Source organism: Hyaena hyaena, unplaced genomic scaffold, assembly GCF_003009895.1.
Source record: "Hyaena hyaena isolate Hyena2069 unplaced genomic scaffold, ASM300989v1 scaffold_6, whole genome shotgun sequence".
Lineage (NCBI taxonomy): Eukaryota > Metazoa > Chordata > Mammalia > Carnivora > Hyaenidae > Hyaena > Hyaena hyaena.
The window spans coordinates 6,048,820-6,066,801 of record NW_024080638.1 but is presented as its reverse complement, the minus strand read 5'-3'; the positions used below and the strand labels follow the sequence as shown (position 1 = coordinate 6,066,801).

At 42.1% G+C, this 17,982-nt stretch overlaps 1 protein-coding gene across 1 annotated transcript in view; it reads right to left on the bottom strand.

Moving 5' to 3' along the window:
* The window catches only part of UGCG (UDP-glucose ceramide glucosyltransferase), a 37,728-nt gene extending 20,564 nt beyond the window's left edge, over nt 1-17,164 (bottom strand). Inside the window, exon 1 of the mRNA XM_039240724.1 lies at nt 16,670-17,164. Coding sequence (XP_039096655.1) covers nt 16,670-16,767 — 98 coding nt within the window. The 5' untranslated portion in view covers nt 16,768-17,164. The remainder of the gene's footprint in view (nt 1-16,669) is intronic.
* Between the last annotated feature and the right edge of the window lie 818 nt (nt 17,165-17,982).

Here is a 17,982-nt window from a genome sequence, read left to right as displayed (position 1 = left end):
CACAACTGATCTATGAATGACTTCTGGAAGTACACTGCTACCATCATCCAGAACAGTTAGCCATGGGCTCCCTCTTAGCTAATTAAAGACAGGGATGTGCCACAGTGAACATCTAATGTTTCAGATGAAGCCATAAAACATTTTACCGAAAGAAAACAGGTTACCTACAATGGAAAAAATTTAAACCAACAAAAGATTTTTTAAAGAATAAGGTGATATCAACTTCTGATCCACAGCCCCCAAATGCTGGTGAATAATGGGGCACCATTTCCAGAAGTGCTGCTCAGTGTGGTCAGTGAATAAGTGGCTTTTTACTGGTCTGTGATGAGAAGAAATTGAGAGAAGCATTTAGAAATGTTTACAGCACTTTGACCTTTCCATGCCATCCAAGCATGTGATCAGTATGTATGTATGTATGTATGTAGTTAGTTAGCAGGCTCCCAAAACAGGGCTTAACTGACAACCCTGGGATGAAGGCCTGAGTGGAGATCAAGAGCCAGACACTCAACTGACTGAGCTACCCAGGCGCCCCCAGTATTTATTTTTATGGTAGTTTACTAGAGTATTAGTCTATGCCAGACTGGAAAAATTTTAAAGAGCTGATCCTTTGCCATAGATAGTTTGGAAAATATTCATCTACCAAGTTCATCTAGAGGTTGGATAGAGGCTGGACCATGATCTAAAATTTATATAACCACAAAAATGACCACTATTCCGTATCTAACAAGGCTAGATGTCTGAGGAAACCCACCCAATACAGAACATATCGACTGCCAGAGGAAAAAAGTTTATAATATATTTAATTGATTGAACCACTAATACCCACGTGGTTCAAATCACTGAGGGTATTAAAATATTCACATAAGTCTCCCTGTCATCCCATCCGCCATTGGCCATGTTTTCATCACCACATCTCAGCATTATTAGTTTCTTGTTCATCTTTCCAGACTTTTAAAAAAATGCATAAAGCGCTCTCCCTCTCTCTTGCTCTCTCTTACATAATGTTTTTAATGTCTGATACAAGGGCACTGAAGGCATGGTTTTTGTGGTTGTTTTTTTGTTTTGTTTTCTGAGAGAGAGAGAGAGAGAGAGAGAAAGAGAGAGAGAGAGAGAGAGACAGCGTGAGCAGGGGATGGTCAGAGAGAGAGAGGGAGACACAGAATCTGAAGCAGACTCCAGGCTCTGAGCTGGCAGTTAGCACAGAGCCCGACACGGGGCTTGAAGCCACAAACTGTGAGATCATGACCTGAGTCGAAGTCGAATGCTTAACCGGCTGAGCCACCCAGGTGCCCCTGAAGGCATGTTTTTAAATACATGACTGAACTGTCAAGAAAATAAGGGAAACCTCCCAGGTCAGAAATGAGGAGAAATCTCTGAGTGAGTGAGTGCTGGATGCTTTTGCCTCAGGGCCATCTGCTGGTCCCTGGTAATCTCGAGATGGAGACAAGCCTGAGACAAGAATGATGGGAACTCTGTTCTGACAACCTTGTATAAATATGGAATCCCTGAAAGGCAAAGTAGAAAAATGTTGGCCCACAGAGGGAGGATGAGGATGCTGCCTTCTTGGATCCACCCCTCAATGAAGTGGAATAAAAAGGAAAGCCTTGGAGGAGAACACGTGACCACACAGGTTTGGAACCCGTAATGCAAACTACCTGTGTTGTTGCACAAAACCCAAGAGAAAGGATGAGAAAGACCATCATATATGAAGACAACATGCGATGTCTAGAAATACAAATTATGATTGTTGGCATAAAAACTCAACAGACAGGTAAAACAGAAGATTGCATATGCAGTTTAAGAGAGAACTGGAATCTAGATTTGAAGAAATTATCCAGAATGTGGCACGGAGAGAATGAGAAGCAAAGACACTGGAATCATGAAACAGTTTGAGACATGGAGGATAAAATAAGGCAACCTAAAATCCCAGAATTTTTTTATTCTCTTCCCACTGCACAATCATTAAGTTCTATTAAGCTTATCAAAACATGCACAACCTTATGACCAATACAGAGTACTCCAACCCGCTAACTCATTGCATTCGTCAAGTCTTTAGGTTAAGTACAGCAAGGATAACTTAAACAGTGTTAAATAGCCTAGTATTGATCCTATTCCCCGCCTCCCCTTCTCCTTCTTCATTAAGACATTTTAAACACTAATACAGACAGACCTCTTATCCTTTGGAGAGCTTTTCATATCAAGAATGCAGTATTTTATCAGACTCATTCTGACTCACCAAACAATGAAGTCCTCTCAGGTTTATGATGAAGAGAACTGGTAAATACTATATCTGAAATTTCTACTCAGAATGACTTGAACTCACAGGACCTTTAAAAAAAAGTTCTCTTTTGTGTTTCCCCCCACATCTATCTCTCCTCCCTCCACCTTCCAATGTTTTCTTTCCCTATCCCATTGAGTCCTCTTGTGGAGTATACCCTAGGATACAAAACTCCTACTTTGGAGAATACAGTCTCAATTTATGTAACACAAGTGACAAAGCCCCTTGTTACAAACTGCTCGAAATGTTTAGCGAAAACAATAAAAGAATATCCATGAAATCACACACAAAATCACACAACACTATGCTGAGCACACAGTGGTGCTCCACACTACTTAGCATTCCTTTACTGAACAATCCTTTTTTTTGGAACAATCATTTTTGAACTCCAAATGTACACTAAACATTACTCTATGGACTGGAGATACAATGATGGGAAGGCGAATTCCCTCCTGTCAAGGCTACAGTCTAACAGAGGAATGGCACATGTAGAGAAGCTCTTCTTCATATAAAAACTCTTCCAGTCAACCAAACTATGTCCTAAAGCAAGAAATGTACTAACTTTGCCTGCCACACAGAGAAATGAAGCTGGTGGGTGCCCTGGCCTTGGCCGATGTAAACCAATCTGTAGTTTTCAAAATATGATCAATAGCCAGTTTGCCCAGAGTGTCAAAAGTGGCCTGAGTGGTAGAGTCTTCCAAGTGGGGTAGCTCTGACAGGGTCTACATGGTTTGCTGGTTTCAAACCAGTTTTTACTTTGGTATCTCGGGGCAGGGTTTCTGCATCACTTAGAATTGAACTTGAGCCTACTGCATCCACACATTGCACAGGATCGATCATGAGTGCCCATTTCTACCCTTGGCCTGGAACAGGTGATCCAGGATCCTTTGCATAGTTTTTTCTCAGTTTCAGGTTCTCCACTGGGAATCTAGTTCTACCTTCCCACCGTATATTTGGCTTACAACCTTGTCCTTCTTTTAGAGGGTGAAGAAGAGTACTTTTTATTGATGCATGACACACATATAGTGAAGTCACACATAAGTATACAGCTCAATGAACTTTCTCAGAGTGAAACACCCATGTAACCTGTACCCAGATCAAGAAACAGTATTACCAGAATCCCAGAAGGCCTTGCGTGTCCCCATCTACTAAGTATCTTCCCCCCCAAGGGTAACCACTATCCTATCCTCATTTCCAACACCATACCTTAATTTTGCCAGTATTAAACTGTTATCTAAATGGAATCCCATAGGATATACTCATTTGTGTCTGGTTTCTTGGACTTCACATGTTTGTGAGATTTATCTTTGTTGTTACATTAAGTTATAGTTCTTGCATTTTCATTACAGTATATATTCTTTATATTAATATATCACTCTCTATTTTGCTACTTTCCGTTGATGGACATTTGGGTTATTTCCAGTATGGGGCTAATACAGCCTTGTCTCTGTCCTTACAAAGGTATCAAAAACCCTGGCCTAAACACCCCCCATTCGCCACTTCCCACTTAAACTTTTGAGCAAGATGAAGAAATGAACCAGATTTGCTTGTCCATCTGAAACAACTTTTTAAAAATCAGACAAAATCATTGCCTGGGTGGCTCAGTTGGTGAAGCCTTGGACTCTTGATTTCGTCTCAGTTCCAGATCTCATGATCATGAGGTCGAGCTCTATGTCAGGCTCTGCACTGGGCATGGAGCCTGCTTGGAATTCTCTCTCTCTGCCCCTCCCCAATTTGTTCTTTCAAAATAAATAAATAAGCATAAAAAATCTGACAAAATATAGGAAACAATGGTTTTTAAGATACTAGACATCAGGTAAGGAAGGTTAGTGATTCCTGCAACACGAAAAACAAAGGAGCTAAGCCTTCCAACTGCCCCTAGCCACGGCTTTGAGACAATTTCCAGGCCAGGAGACCAGTGTTTTTCAACATTTGTATACATAATGCCCATAGGTAAAAATCACAACTTAATGGACTGGTTGCAGAGCCTAGGAATCTACATTTTCATAAGCAGCCAAATGATTCTGATGCAGGCCAGCAGTGAGCCACACTGCTGTGGACTATAAATTCTTCAGGCTCCAGCAAAATAAGGATAGACAGCATTATGTTTCCAAGTTTAAAAAACATTGACTAAATAAGAAAAAAGAAACATATATACAGAGCTCAGAAGCTCAGGTTAGTCTAGAAGGAGAAACATGGAGCCATCCAGAGTTTGCTAAATACATAAGCTCTCCTAGGTAGGGCATGCCATTAGCAGGTGGCTACAGATCAATGTAGCTGATACAGAGCCAATAATGCATGAAGGAGACCATGAGGGAGTAAGCCAAGAAGCAGAACAATAGGCAGGGAGAAAGGATTTCTTAAAGACAACTTCATTTGGCTATTTTCTTTCTCAAAGTGTTCAAGAAAGAACAGCATTGAGTGTAGCCGAGAGGTGAAGACAAGAACTGAAATGTCCCCCTGGCTGTGTGGACCTGGGGCCTCTGGAGCACTGTGCTCAGGGAGGTAAGGATAGAAACAGGCCAGGAAGCAAAGGAATGAAAAGTGCAATGTGATAACAGGGAATAAACACTGATTTCTCTTGAAACCTCACCATGAGTAAAAGGGCCAGAGCAACTAGATGGAAAAAGGCCTTTCAGTTTAATTTGGGGGGAAAACGTTTTTTATACTTGAGTATACAGAGTAAGGGGAAGAGCTAGTTCAAGGTAATGACAGAGAAAACACATGGCGCAATAGTCTCCACAGTGTGAAGCAGGAGTTAAGAAAACCTGACCAAAAAAAAAAGAAAAAGAAAAGCTGACAAGACGGAAGGCAGGATGGTGAAGATTTAGAAGAGGTTCCGCCAGTAACGGGTGACTGAGGCTAAATAAAGAAACGAGGCAGTGCCAGAGAGCACTGAAGGCTTAGCTGAGACCTGAGACCATGAATGTGTAGTAGTACTAACCCACATGACTGTGTGATTACCCTCTGCGGGATTTTGAAAGTTGAGAAGCTATAAATTATGCGATGGGTTCAGGATAACAAGGTAGACTGATAGGCGCGAAGGCAAGGGGCAAGATGATGATGAAGCGAGGAACAGGACTTCTGGCTGGATGGAGGATTCAATGAAACCAAGAGCTCACAAGTGCAGGCCACAACTCTGGATGAACAGCCCAGGGCAGCTGTTCTCACCCTTCACTGTGCATGAAAATCACCTGGGGAATTAAAAAAATCCTGATGCCCAGACCAGTTAGATCAGAATGTCTAGGGCTGAGACGTAGGCAAGCAGTACTTAAAAAAAAAAAAAAAAAAAAAAAAAAAGTATTTATTTTTTAGAAAGAGAGAAAGATAGAGACAGAGAGAATCCCAAGCAGGTTCCACGCTGTCAGCACAAAGCCCAAGGCGGGGATTGATCCCACAAGCCGTGAGATCATGACCTGCACCGAAATCAAGAGTCGGAGACTTAACTGACTGAGCCACCCAGCCACATTACACCCCAAGCAGTATTTTTTTTTTTTTAATGGTGACTCCCAAGTTCAGTCAAAGCTGAGAACCATGGACCTAGGAAGACTAGATTCCTGTAAGGAAAGAAGCAAGCTCAGGAATCTCAGCAGTTAGTTACAGAATGGGCTGAAAACAAGCAGCCCATGTAGAAGCAGCTCAAACGGTGTCAGAATGAGGAAGGGCTGCAGGAAAGAAGGAGTAGGGCTCTCTCCACACTAGTTTCAATGTTGCCAGTTACCAGAAACAAGATTCGTGGCAACTGAAGAAATTCCCATACAGATACTCTATCCCAGCGGATTACTTCCGGGGTTATTTTTAGGTTACGGTGGCCGTACAGACAGCATACTGGTTTAAGAGCCTGGGCTGGAGGCAGTTTGCCTGGATTTCTATAGACCAGCTTCACAACTAAGTAGCTGAGTAATCCTTGGATAAATCACCTTATTATCTCAAAAACAGAAAAAGTTTTAAGTGTGGATAATTAATTAGTACAAACCTCATAAAGTAGTTGTGAGAAATAGAGGAGATTAAGCCACAAGTAAACATTCAATGATAGCTAATATTGGTCATTCTTTAAAGCTGCTAATTTTAAGGACGCTTTCCACCAAACATAACTTCTTTGAATTACCACAGTTCTAGTAAGAGAACTCTTCCCAGAGTTCTCTAAAGAAGATCTCTAAAGAGATGACAAACACTGATGAGGCTTATACACCAAAATGGAAGAACTGGAAATTCACATATTTAAAGATTCTTTCATAGCTACTTAAATATTAGGCTATTTCATCGGGGTTTTTTACAATTTTATTTTTTAAAAAAGACTTTTATAGTCTCTACACCCAATGTAAGGCTCAAACTCACAACCCCAAGATCAAAGAGTCTCACACTCCACTGACTGAGCGTGCCAGCCAGGCACCCATATAAAGTGTTTTTTTAAAAACATAAAACAACTCTGGTGTATTAAGAAAGATTAAAGGGAGAAAGAGGACCATCAAAATTCCCAAATCACGGTTAGAACAGAGGAAGTCAAAACATGGCATAAAACACATTTAATGCAAAGTTTAAATGATATGTAGTACTTAGGCTAAAATTATATTCAAAGTTAGAATTACACCCAATATTTAGGAACCAATGTGAAGTTCTACAGAGACCATCCAAAAGCATAAAGGCAAAGCAAGAATGACAGTAAGGAACATTAAATAACACCAATTAACCCCTGAAAGTGGCCTGAGCTCTCCTTTTAAACCAATAGACGGGTTCTCAGTGGGTCAGAGGCGCTGCATAGTCCTGGCTTCTAAGAGCCTGACTCAAAACGTGGGGATTCTGCTGCCACAGAACCCTTCAGTTGGCTCTGCTAGAGGGAAAGCTTGCCACGCTCGGAGTGGAGAGGGGAAGGCCAGACACCACGAGCAAAGTAACTCCCAGTGACTATGTAATCCACGCACACTGCCTTCTAGGATGGAGACGTTTGGAGGGAGTCCAGAAGAGACTGTTCTGTAGACCATTAAATCACCGTGCCCAGCGCAGTCCCCGGAGCAAACACTGCAAGGCAGCCTTCTCACCCGGGTCCCAGCCAGAGGGAGGCACCTCCACACGGCCCCAAACACCTGGAAAGCCCTCAATCAGTGGCAGTATGTCCCAGGCACCGGGCTCAGTAGAGCCATGATTTGGGATTTTAATAGTAATCTTAGTTCTTTATGAAACAGAAACTCCCCTCCTAATATAGAAAATATGTCCATTTGAATTTCAGAAATTTGATTTTATTACATTTTCAGGAACACACTGGGTTATAAAAGGAATGGACCTCTGATATGTCTGGTCAATGGTTTTGATTGGTTTCATTTTTACACTTGATCTTAGCCAAAAGGCCAAGAAGCGATTGATTGGTTTCGTTTTTGAAGAATAAAATCATCCTGGAACGTGAGTGAGCCATTTTGGGGAGACAGAAAGCACGGGAAAACTTCAAGGTGTCATCTTCCCAAGGAATTATTTCTAGATTAAATGTTCAGTCAGGAGCTGGAGTCACTCTCTGTCACAAAAGTCGCATTCATGTAATTAAGGCATGTGACTCTCAAGGGCAGGGAGGAGGAGGTGCTCACTGCCAGCTGCTGCAGGGCTGTACCTGCCAGCAGCGGGGACAGGGGACAGCAGGGGACAGAAAGGCGGGTACACCAGCTGGGCTGCTACCTCAGAGTAAGTCAAGTCCAAAAGTCGTGAAGGGTGAATCACAGGCAAAAGAGAGAGGCCTTCAGAGTCCTGCCTTCTATTGTGAGCTAGAAGGACATCTATTTGGGGAACACTTCAAAGATCTCCAAGTGACTGATAAGAAATATTTAGGGGTTCTGGTGGACTTCAGCTCGATGAATCCTAATTGCCGCTCTGCAGAAGGGTTTTCAACCTCTAAGCTGATGGGATGGCCCTATTTTATCCTAGATGATTTGTGTTTCCTAACAGCTCGTCTCTAAAACTGCTACTCTTTTTCAACATTTTGGCTTATCATTTGAGCCTTCTAATCTTTTAATTCCCCTCCCTGCTTTCTCTTTCTCATAAATTTTTTATTTAATAGTGTTTATTAAAAAATGTATATTTATTTATTTATTTTGGTGGGGGGAGGGGCAGAGAGAGAAAGAGAGTGAGAATCCCAAGCAGGCTCTGCACTGTCAGCACAGAACCCAAGGCGGGGCTCAATCTCACGAAATACGAGATCATGACCTGAGCCGCAATCAAGAGTTGAGCTACCCAGGCGTCCCTAGTATGTACCACTTTAAATGGCTCATTTTACAGTTTCATATTCTAATTGCATGTTGAGCAGGAGGGAGGCCTGGTAAGATGGGACACTCCCTGAAAAGAGGTCTCCTTCAGTCCACTGACAGCTACCTCTGCAACACCCTTAATGCAGAGAGCTACACCTCCCAGAAGTGAAGCCCAGAATCTCACACAAGGCTTTGAAGAAGAAGGATTCCTTGAGAGCAAAGTTCACTTTGCTTAACAGCCCCTGACAGCGCTTTTTTATAGTTCTGCTGGGTGGCTCAGTTGAACCGACTTATCTGACTCTTGGAATTCATCTCTTCTGCTCTATGCCACCAACCTTGTTAATATTTCATGTAAAATTAGGCTGACTGCTGTATCAGCAGGTCCCCTACTTCACATAGTCCATGCCTACAATTTCTAATGATTAAAGGCTTCTGTGTTGTTACTCGTGACTGTGCCCTGGAAGGCTGTTACTGTGTGTTTATGATCAGTAGGTGTCATGACTAATATTTCCAGATAGCACTTATCTTTTAGAAAATGGCACTGCATCAAAATGGGCTTCTTCAGCAACACAAAGCACACCTTCTGGTGCAACCTGAACTCTGCAGACAGAAGATTTCCCAGAGGACACACAATAACCAATAGTGAGTTAGCTTTATGGGAAAACACAAACTATTTCCACTGGAAATAGTTTTAATTACATACAAGAGAATACGAAAAATTCCATTACTATTGAAAACAATAAGAGATCTTTATTAATTTTACCACTCCCTCCCCTCCAAAAAACCCCAACTCACTAATCCCTTGGTGACAGCAAGTTACCCCCAGTGTATGGGAAATGGGTAGGGCATGGTATTTTGCTAATAGCAACTAAGTAAGACAGGCACCCAACAGACTATGAGCCCAGCTCAAAAACATAGGAGACCCTCAAAGACACCATATACTCAAGCTCTTTTCAAATCAAAACTGTCCCAATCCTCTTCTAGAAAATTTCCTAAAGCAGAATATAATGTTTAAGTTAAACTCTTCTGTGTATAAAATAAAATTCTGTAGATGAAGGAAAAGTGGGGGACATTTACAATTTCCATGTCAACCAGCTCTGGAAAGCACCGGGCTCTACATCCCCTGAAGGTCAGATCTAAGGGTAAAGATTATTTATGACAAGACAGGCATTCCCATAGGAATACCCTGGGGAGGAGATTCAGATCTGTATGTAAACATGTTATTAATAGAGTCCTGTTTCTATTTTAATGAGCAACTAATTAGAAATGCCTACATAAAGATTCCATTTGGTCCAATAAATTTCATTAGAGTCCATGGCCAGTGAAAAGCATCCCCAAATCGGACCATCTACCTCAGATCACGATGGCCAAATGACACTGAACTAATGAATGTAAACCCACCAATGGTGGGAAAATCCACCATTACTACTGGAAAAAATTCAAAGATCATTCATTCAACCAGCAATAACGAGTGCCTAGTACACACTGTAAATAGAACAGTAAATAAGACACTAATCCTACCCTCAGAAGCTTACAATCTAAGAAAAGAGACAACTGAACACATATTTACAATTTAGATGGGTAAAATCAAGGTACTAAAGAAGGATAGAAGAGGGGATGCCTAATCCAGTAAAAACCTAAGTCTACATAGGCTTGAATGAGTGGAAGTTTGACAAACAAAAAGGAAAGGAGGGACAGAGGGAAGGGAAGAAAGGGAACTAGGGAAAGAGCATTCTCAAGAAAAATACATCGCATACTCAGGGCAATGTCAGTAATTCAATGTTGCTGAAGAAACAGGTACAGGGCTCAGTTCCTAAAGAACTCTACATGTCTTGTTAAAGAGTCTGAATTTTAACCTCAAGGCAATAGAGAATCATAGTAAAATTCTAAGCACATGATCTAAGCTTAGAACTCCAGTGGGATGAGACTACAGTAAGAAAAGTAAAGTAAAAAGGGAGTAAGGCTGGTAGAAGAGATACCAGTGAACAGAGACAGTTACAATAATCTAGAGTTGAGATAAGGGGTACTGTACTAATCATGTTGGAAGAGGGAGGGTTGATGAATCAACAGAACCATCGCAATATTAACACTGAATTACAATGGTCATTTTGCTTTTTAAAGCTATCACACTATAGTCCAATTTGGTATCTTCCCAGGCTCCGGTTAAAGGGGCTCTACTGCCTCAATCATTCACCCAAAGTGGTCCTGGCAGCAATGACCCTGATGTTCAACATGTGGCTAAAGTCCAAGTGCATCTCAAAATTGAACCAGACAAGAAGCTCTCAATTTACATTCCACAAAAGGCTCAGAACACCAATGTATTAATGAATTTAAAGGCAAAGGTCATACTATCTAAAAATAATATTTGAAATGTTAAAATTTACATTAAAAACAGTTTCTGACAGGTAGTTTATCACAGACATCCTGATACAATGAGTATTTAAATTCCATTCAAAAGCTATGCAGCAGGTATAGAAGTTGCTGTGCTAAGTAGGTTAGAAAAAAGTAGAATGAACTGGAAGGAAAACTCCAGGGAAAGACCTCTGCTTTACTAGAGGGCAGTTAATATTTACAGATACAAGGAGTATTTCTACACTAGCCTGGCACCTCCAGTCAAGTAAAAGATAAAGCCTAGAACTAAACATTAGGACATTACATACAGAGGACAAAAAAAAAAAGATAATCCAAGCAGAGGGAGAGAAAATGGGGGGAGAATAGAAAAAGAAGGGAGATGGAGGGATAAAAGCAAGGTGCCTCGCTCAGATACCCTTATCATCCAGCTACTGCTGGCTCCTAAGGGCTAAAAAGAGAAGAAAATGACTGCTTCCAGACTTTTTAAAGGATTTCCCCACAGCCCCCGAGCTATCAAACCACACTAGATCTCGCAAAGGAAAAACTCATAAAGCTCACTTAGGGAGGGAAAAGATCTTGGGAATAAGAGCCCTGAATTTCAATGCTCTAATCTGAATTTTATCTTGAACATTATAGGCAGTAATCCCAGAAACATGTGCCATTAGGATATATTATGAAATGACTAAGTAACTGTTCAATATTAAAATTTGAAAGGAGCAAAGCAGTATACTGGTAGAGATACCAGTGAGCAGAGATCATTTTGGAATATTAAAAATAATGGGTTACTAGTTTACAAATTATCTCAATTTTTTTAAAAAATTGCAGACTTATAGGAATTGTAAGACATCTGTGAAATCTGAACAAAAAACTTGAGCAAGAAATGTTCATTGTGTTAATTACACTGATCTCCATTTTTTAAATTTATCTTTTTTAGTAATCTCTACATCCAACGTGGGGTTTGAACTCACAGCCCTGACATCAAGAGTCATAGGCTCTACTGACTGAGCCAGTTGAGCTCCATTTTTTAAAAATAGTTAGCTCTGTTTCTTTCTAAGAAAACACAGTTCAATAGAACACTGAATCTAAATTAACTAGATACCATTATACATTGTATTAGATTTTTAAAGAATAACCAATTGATTTTTGAACAGTTTTATAGCTTTTCTCAGCCATTTTACTATAACATCTGTATGACTTAAATGTTTTTTGACAATTAGGTGTCCATGATTAATCTTTTTAATGTGACAACCAGAGTCATATAAGTTTTTTTAAATAGGCTCCATTTCCATCACTTACAAGCAGACAAACTTTAGAGGAGTCTCAATATCTGCTTATTTTAATTTATGTATATGTTACCTTATTTCAATAAGGGTTTAAGAGGACACAGAACATGCATTCAGAAAATATATTATTCAATAAAATATAGAACATTGGCACAACATCTTAACCAAAATATTGTTGCCAGTGTTCTTTAGCTTTCCTTGTCAAAATGTTGATACCAAGTTTGCAATTTTACTAAGTACAGTTTGAGAAAGGAGTCGAGGAACAAATCTTAGTTCTCTGATTGAAAACAATTCAAACCAGGAAGTATCTTTATTACAATAAGAAAGGGATCAAATCAAATCAGTGAGTAATTTTGTTCTTTTTTATAAAATTTTTAAAAATATTTTATTTATTTTTGAGAGAGAGATAGAGACAGCGTTGAGCAGGGGAGGGTCAGAGAGAGAGGGAGTCAGAGTCCAAAGACAGGCTCCAGGCTCTGAGTTAGCTGTCAGCACAGAGTCCAATGTGGGGCTCGAACCCACAAACCGTGAGATCATGACCTGAACCAAAGTCAGACGCTTAACCGACTGAGCCACCCAGGCACCCCGTCAGTGAGTAATTCTGAAGGTGGGAGCAGAAGAAAGAAACTTATCAAAAAAGAGGGGGTGGGGAGGAAGTAAGATTTAATTTATATAGAAATTAAGCTGTTGATGGGTGCCTGGGTGGCTCAATCAGTTAAGCATCTGATTCCGGATTTTGGCTCAGGTCATGATCTCAGTTTGTGAACTTGAGCCTCACTTCTAGCTTTGCACTGACAGCATGGAGTCTGCTTAGGATTCTCTCTCTCCCCCTCTCTTTCTGCTCATGCTCTCTCTCTCAAAATAAATAGATAAACTTAAAAAAAAAAAGAACTTTAAAAAAATTAAGCTGTTGACTATTTGCTCTATGTTGGGTTACTCATTTCAAAAAGGTATTCTTAAGATTCCTTTAATGAACTATTTATTATAATCTGTTATAAACTAATTGCATTTTTTTCACCCTATTTTCTGGATCTTGTTACTGGAAGTCACAAAAGTAACTATATGGGGCATAAGAAAATAAATGTAAAGTCTCTCTACAGTGTTTTAATGAAGCTAAATGCACTATTCTCAAACACTGGAAGTATTTAAGGAAAACTTTATTATGTGTCATTAAGCACAAAATACATGACTTAAAACAACTGTAGAGTTGTCTCAAGTCTAACAGCATGGGCTACTTGAAATATTAGGGTACATATCTCATGTTTGTTTAATTTTAAAAAGTGTGATTTTATCATTATGCATACATTATAGAGGGAAGGGAATACATCATAGCCTTATCTTGAAAGAAGTCAATTTTCTCCAAACTGAGCTGTAAATTTAATAATTCCAATTAAAATAATATTAAATAATTCCAATTAAAAAACAAAACTGCTTAGGGTCTGGGAAAAAATTTTAAAGTATACCTTTAAGTAAAAATGCATAAAATCCAATAAAGTTTGCAAAATACTAAGGGCTTTCCTCACCAGTAATAAGGTAATAAAGCTTCATTAATTAAAATAGTGGAGAGGTGCCTGGCTGGCTCAGTCGGTGGAGCGTTTGACTCTTGATCTTAGGGTTGGTTGTGAGTTTGAGCCCCACATTGGGCGTAGAGATTACTTAAAAATAAAAAAAAAAAAAATTAAAAAAAATAGTGGATACTAGTACAAGAATAGATCAGTGAAACATCACTGGGAACCTTGAAACATGCAAGTATACAGAAGAATTTAATCTATAATAAAGGCAGTATTTCCAAACTGGGGTATAATCAAATAATTCATTAAATGATTTTGGGACAAGTGGCTAAATATTCAGGTGAACCTAAAAGTAAGTCTCTATATATCATCATATCACAAAATAAAATAATGAATACATTACAAGGTAAAATGTAAAAAACAAAATAAGAATATTCACGTTACTAAAAGAAAACAGATATTAACTATATACTAATTGGGGGGGAGTAGATATAAAATTACACAAGTTAGAAACATTAAAAAAGAAAAAAAAGTCTTGACAATCCAAAACACAGGCACACATACTTTTCTCCATGTTAAATGTATGGACAAAGTTGAAAGACAAAAGAAAAAAAAAAAGCTGGGGGAAAAATGCAACCTATCACAGAAAAACAGTCTTCATATCAGAAAGATTAATAAAGCAATAGGTTGCGGCACAAAGGATTAGAGTATGTAATATACTAGTAAATGTAATTAGCATATCAATATATGAAAAATGTTCAGTGGAACTAGTAATTAAAGGAATGAAAATAAAAAACAGACAACAGTCAAGAGCATGATAAAATGCAATGGGAAATGAGGACCATCATACAATGTTACCAGGACTCTGAATAGATACAAGCTTTCTATAGGGCAATATGTAGCAAAGTTTAAAGCTGCTCCTGGCCCAATAATTCCTTTTAGAAACCTAAGCTAAGGAAATCCTCTCTCAAAGATGTACACTATGAATTCACCACGGTGTTGTTTGTAATCTTGATAATTGGAAACCTAAATGCCCATCAGTAACAATGAATACATATTAGTACCTCATAAGCAAAAATGCCATAAATCTATTTAAAATGATGCAAAGATGATGCATTTATTAACGGGAAAAAAGTGGTCATGACATTTTACATGGAAACCCCATGTGAGCGGGTTGGGCAAAGCTGGATGTCTTCTTCAATCTTATTTCCAGCACCTAGAATAGTGCCTTGTACAAAAGAGCTCCCAGAAAGCATTTTACTAGACAGATAAAATTTTAAAGCAGGCTACAGAACAATAGTTATGTCAACCCCCACCCCCTTTCTTCTCTCTTTTTCTCTTTCTACACACACACAAATACAAATTGTAAGGATGGTCACAAAAGGCTGACAAAGTGATGAAGTTTTGTTGTGTGTAAATTTCTTTATTCCTCTTAGTACTGTCTAAATTCCTTATATAATTAGCTTTTTAAAAATTTTTATGACCGGAAAATAGTAACATAGTTGCTTTTTAAGAATTCCTATACATTTAAAATGAACTCCAAAAAGTGTTCAGTGACATCAGCTCACAAACTACAAAAACTGAGATTAGCAGTATCCAAGTGGCACATTTTCTTTCACGTTCAAAGAAATATCAGTATGTTTTCTACGGTGTACTACCTTTCTCCAGTACCAGGAAATGCCACCCTATCCTGATAAAATCCAAAATTTCCAAAAGGAAAAGCACCTTCTTTCTGGAGTAAAAAAGGGGAGAGGTAACAAATCTGTTAAAACTTCTCCCATCTTGGGGAAGCTGGGTGGCTCAGCCGGTAAAGGATCTGACTCGTGATCTGGGCTCAGGTCATGATCTCACGGCTCACAGGATGGAGCCCTGCATCTGGCTTGGCACTGACAGCACAGAACTTGCCTGGGAGTCTCTCTCCCTCCCAGCCCCTCCCCTGCTCATGCTCTCTCAAAAATAAATAAATAAACATTAAAAAAAAAAGTCTTTCCATCTTCTCTATTGACACATGCCCTCTTCTAGTTGGTGATAAAGATTACTATGTATAATCATGTCTTTTTTTTTTTTCCAGGTTAAAATGCCAGTGAATCTGTATCAGCAATGTGCTCTCTGTAATTTTATTTCTTTAGGAAGGCAGACTTCATCTTAAAGACATTGAAACAAGTGAATACCTTCTACCATTATTCATTCCACTACTCTGTTTTATATTATCCAGACTTTATCACTATATAAAATAACCCTATTTGAATTTTTATCATCTGTCTCTCCTTTCCAGAATGTAAGCTCTATGAGGACAGGAATTCTGTCCTGCTCACCACTGTGTCCCCAGTGAATGGCATCTAGTAAGGCCTCAAGATGTAGTTATTAAATTAATAATGAATAAGAGATGTTGGGGGGGCAAATTTAAATAAGACTATATGTAAGGGATTGGGAAAAAGGAAAGAAAACTACAGTGAAATACACAAGTTGACATGACTCTAGGCTATAACGTCAGTCCGCGGATTTGGTGGACATTTTTCAAGGTGGACAGGTGCTCCACACCTATCTAAAGGCATCCAGGAAGAAGAAAATCCACAGGGAGGTCTCCGGGTAGCTGTGTACAGAGCTCCCAGAAGAGTGAGCATTATCATCATCGTAATGGAAATGTCGTCCAGGTCGAGAAAACAACTACAGCACAACACACTATATATTTGGCCCAGATGAAAAATCAAACGAATCCCCAACACAATGAAACCAAGCAAGCAACCTTCCTCCCGACACCTAGAAAGAGCAGTCTCCTTTCTCCAGGCCGTGCAGTCGCCCGCGGTCCGGCAAATCCCCTCGCTCCCCACTTTCCCCCTCCAGGACCCCCGCCCCAGCTGTTCCAAGGTGAGAGGGGATGGAGTAACAGTCTAGGAATAAGCTTTCTCCACTCCCACCCGAGCCCGAGGCTCCCCAAAACGCAATGCCTCCCACCCTCCCACCCGGAGGCCCTGACCCCCGCGCCAAGGGCTCCTCCAGAAGCCCCTCACTCACGTGTAGATGATGGCCATGAAATGCATCAGCCACAGCACCAAGAAGAGCACGAACCCGAAGACGGCCATTCCCTCCAGGGCCAGGTCCAGCAGCGCCATCCCCCGGCCCGGCCCGGCCCGCTCCGGCCGCCGCCGCGGACCGCGCTCCCGCCGGAGGACAGGGTGGGCGCCCGGCGCGGGGGCGCTGGAGGGGAGAGGAAGGTGGGGAAAGGAAGGGGCGGAGGGGGGTGGGGACGGAAGGGGCGGGCAGGGCCTGCGCGCCCCGCCCGCGCGCCCTCGTTCGCGCGCTGCCCTGGGCGCGTTCGCGGCTGCGGGCGCTGCGGCGGGGAGGAATCGGTGGTCGGGGCGGCCGCGGCCCCGCGCTCCGGCTAGCCTTCCCACACCCTCGCGGCCCCCGGCCGGACCTTGAGCGCCTGCACCCCGGAAGCCAACGCCCCGCCGCCTCGCCGCGGGACCCCAGGCCGCGCAGCTCCGCACCCTGCTCGGCCGCCGCAGCTCCGCGCACTAATCGAAACCGGCGGCCAGCGCTCAGACTCCCCGGCGCGCCCCGCCTCGCCCCCGCCCTCCGGAACCGCGGCGCCCGCCTCTCCGAGGGGCGGTGCGCGCCGCTGCTCCCCGCCCACCCTGCCGCCGCGCGCCCGCTGCGTCACCGTCACCGTCGGGAGCGCGCCGCTGGGAGGCTGCTGCGGGACGCGAGCCGAGCCCGCCGTCCCTCCCCGGGCTCCCGTCTCCGCCCGCGCCTCTCCCTCGGCGTCGGGCGGCGGCGCCACGGGCCGCCAGCCCTGCGGCTCCGGGGCCGGCCTCGCACGGCGCTGGCGGCGCGTGACCCTGTGTCGGGCTCAGAGGCTGCTTGCCCTCCGTGTCCGGCTCCAGTGTGGTGGGGCGCCCCAGGGAAGCGCGCGGAGTTCCAGGCAGCCGCCCGGGTTGTCTCGCAATCCAGCGTCCGACGCTGTGTCCGCAGCCTCTCCGCCGGGCGCCGCTCAGAGAGGCTCGGGCCCTCCTCCAGGCCGTGTTCCTGGACGCACGGATGTCCTATGGCCTTCCTTTCTTAATGCTTTTAATGCCGTGTTGTCTGTCTTGGATCACAACCGACCGGAGAGCAAAATAATCTTAAGCCTCAGATATCTCTAAGCACCGTAGAGACAGTGTGTCACATAAAAAGAAATTCTCAAACTCACAAATCTAAGGAATCAATGAATACGGAAGTCCCCTAAGACCACTGGTGTCCAGTACGGTAGCCATAGGTGGCTGCTGAGCGCTTCCAGTGTGGCTGGTGGGACTGAGACGTGCTGTGCGTCTAAACCATACAGCGAT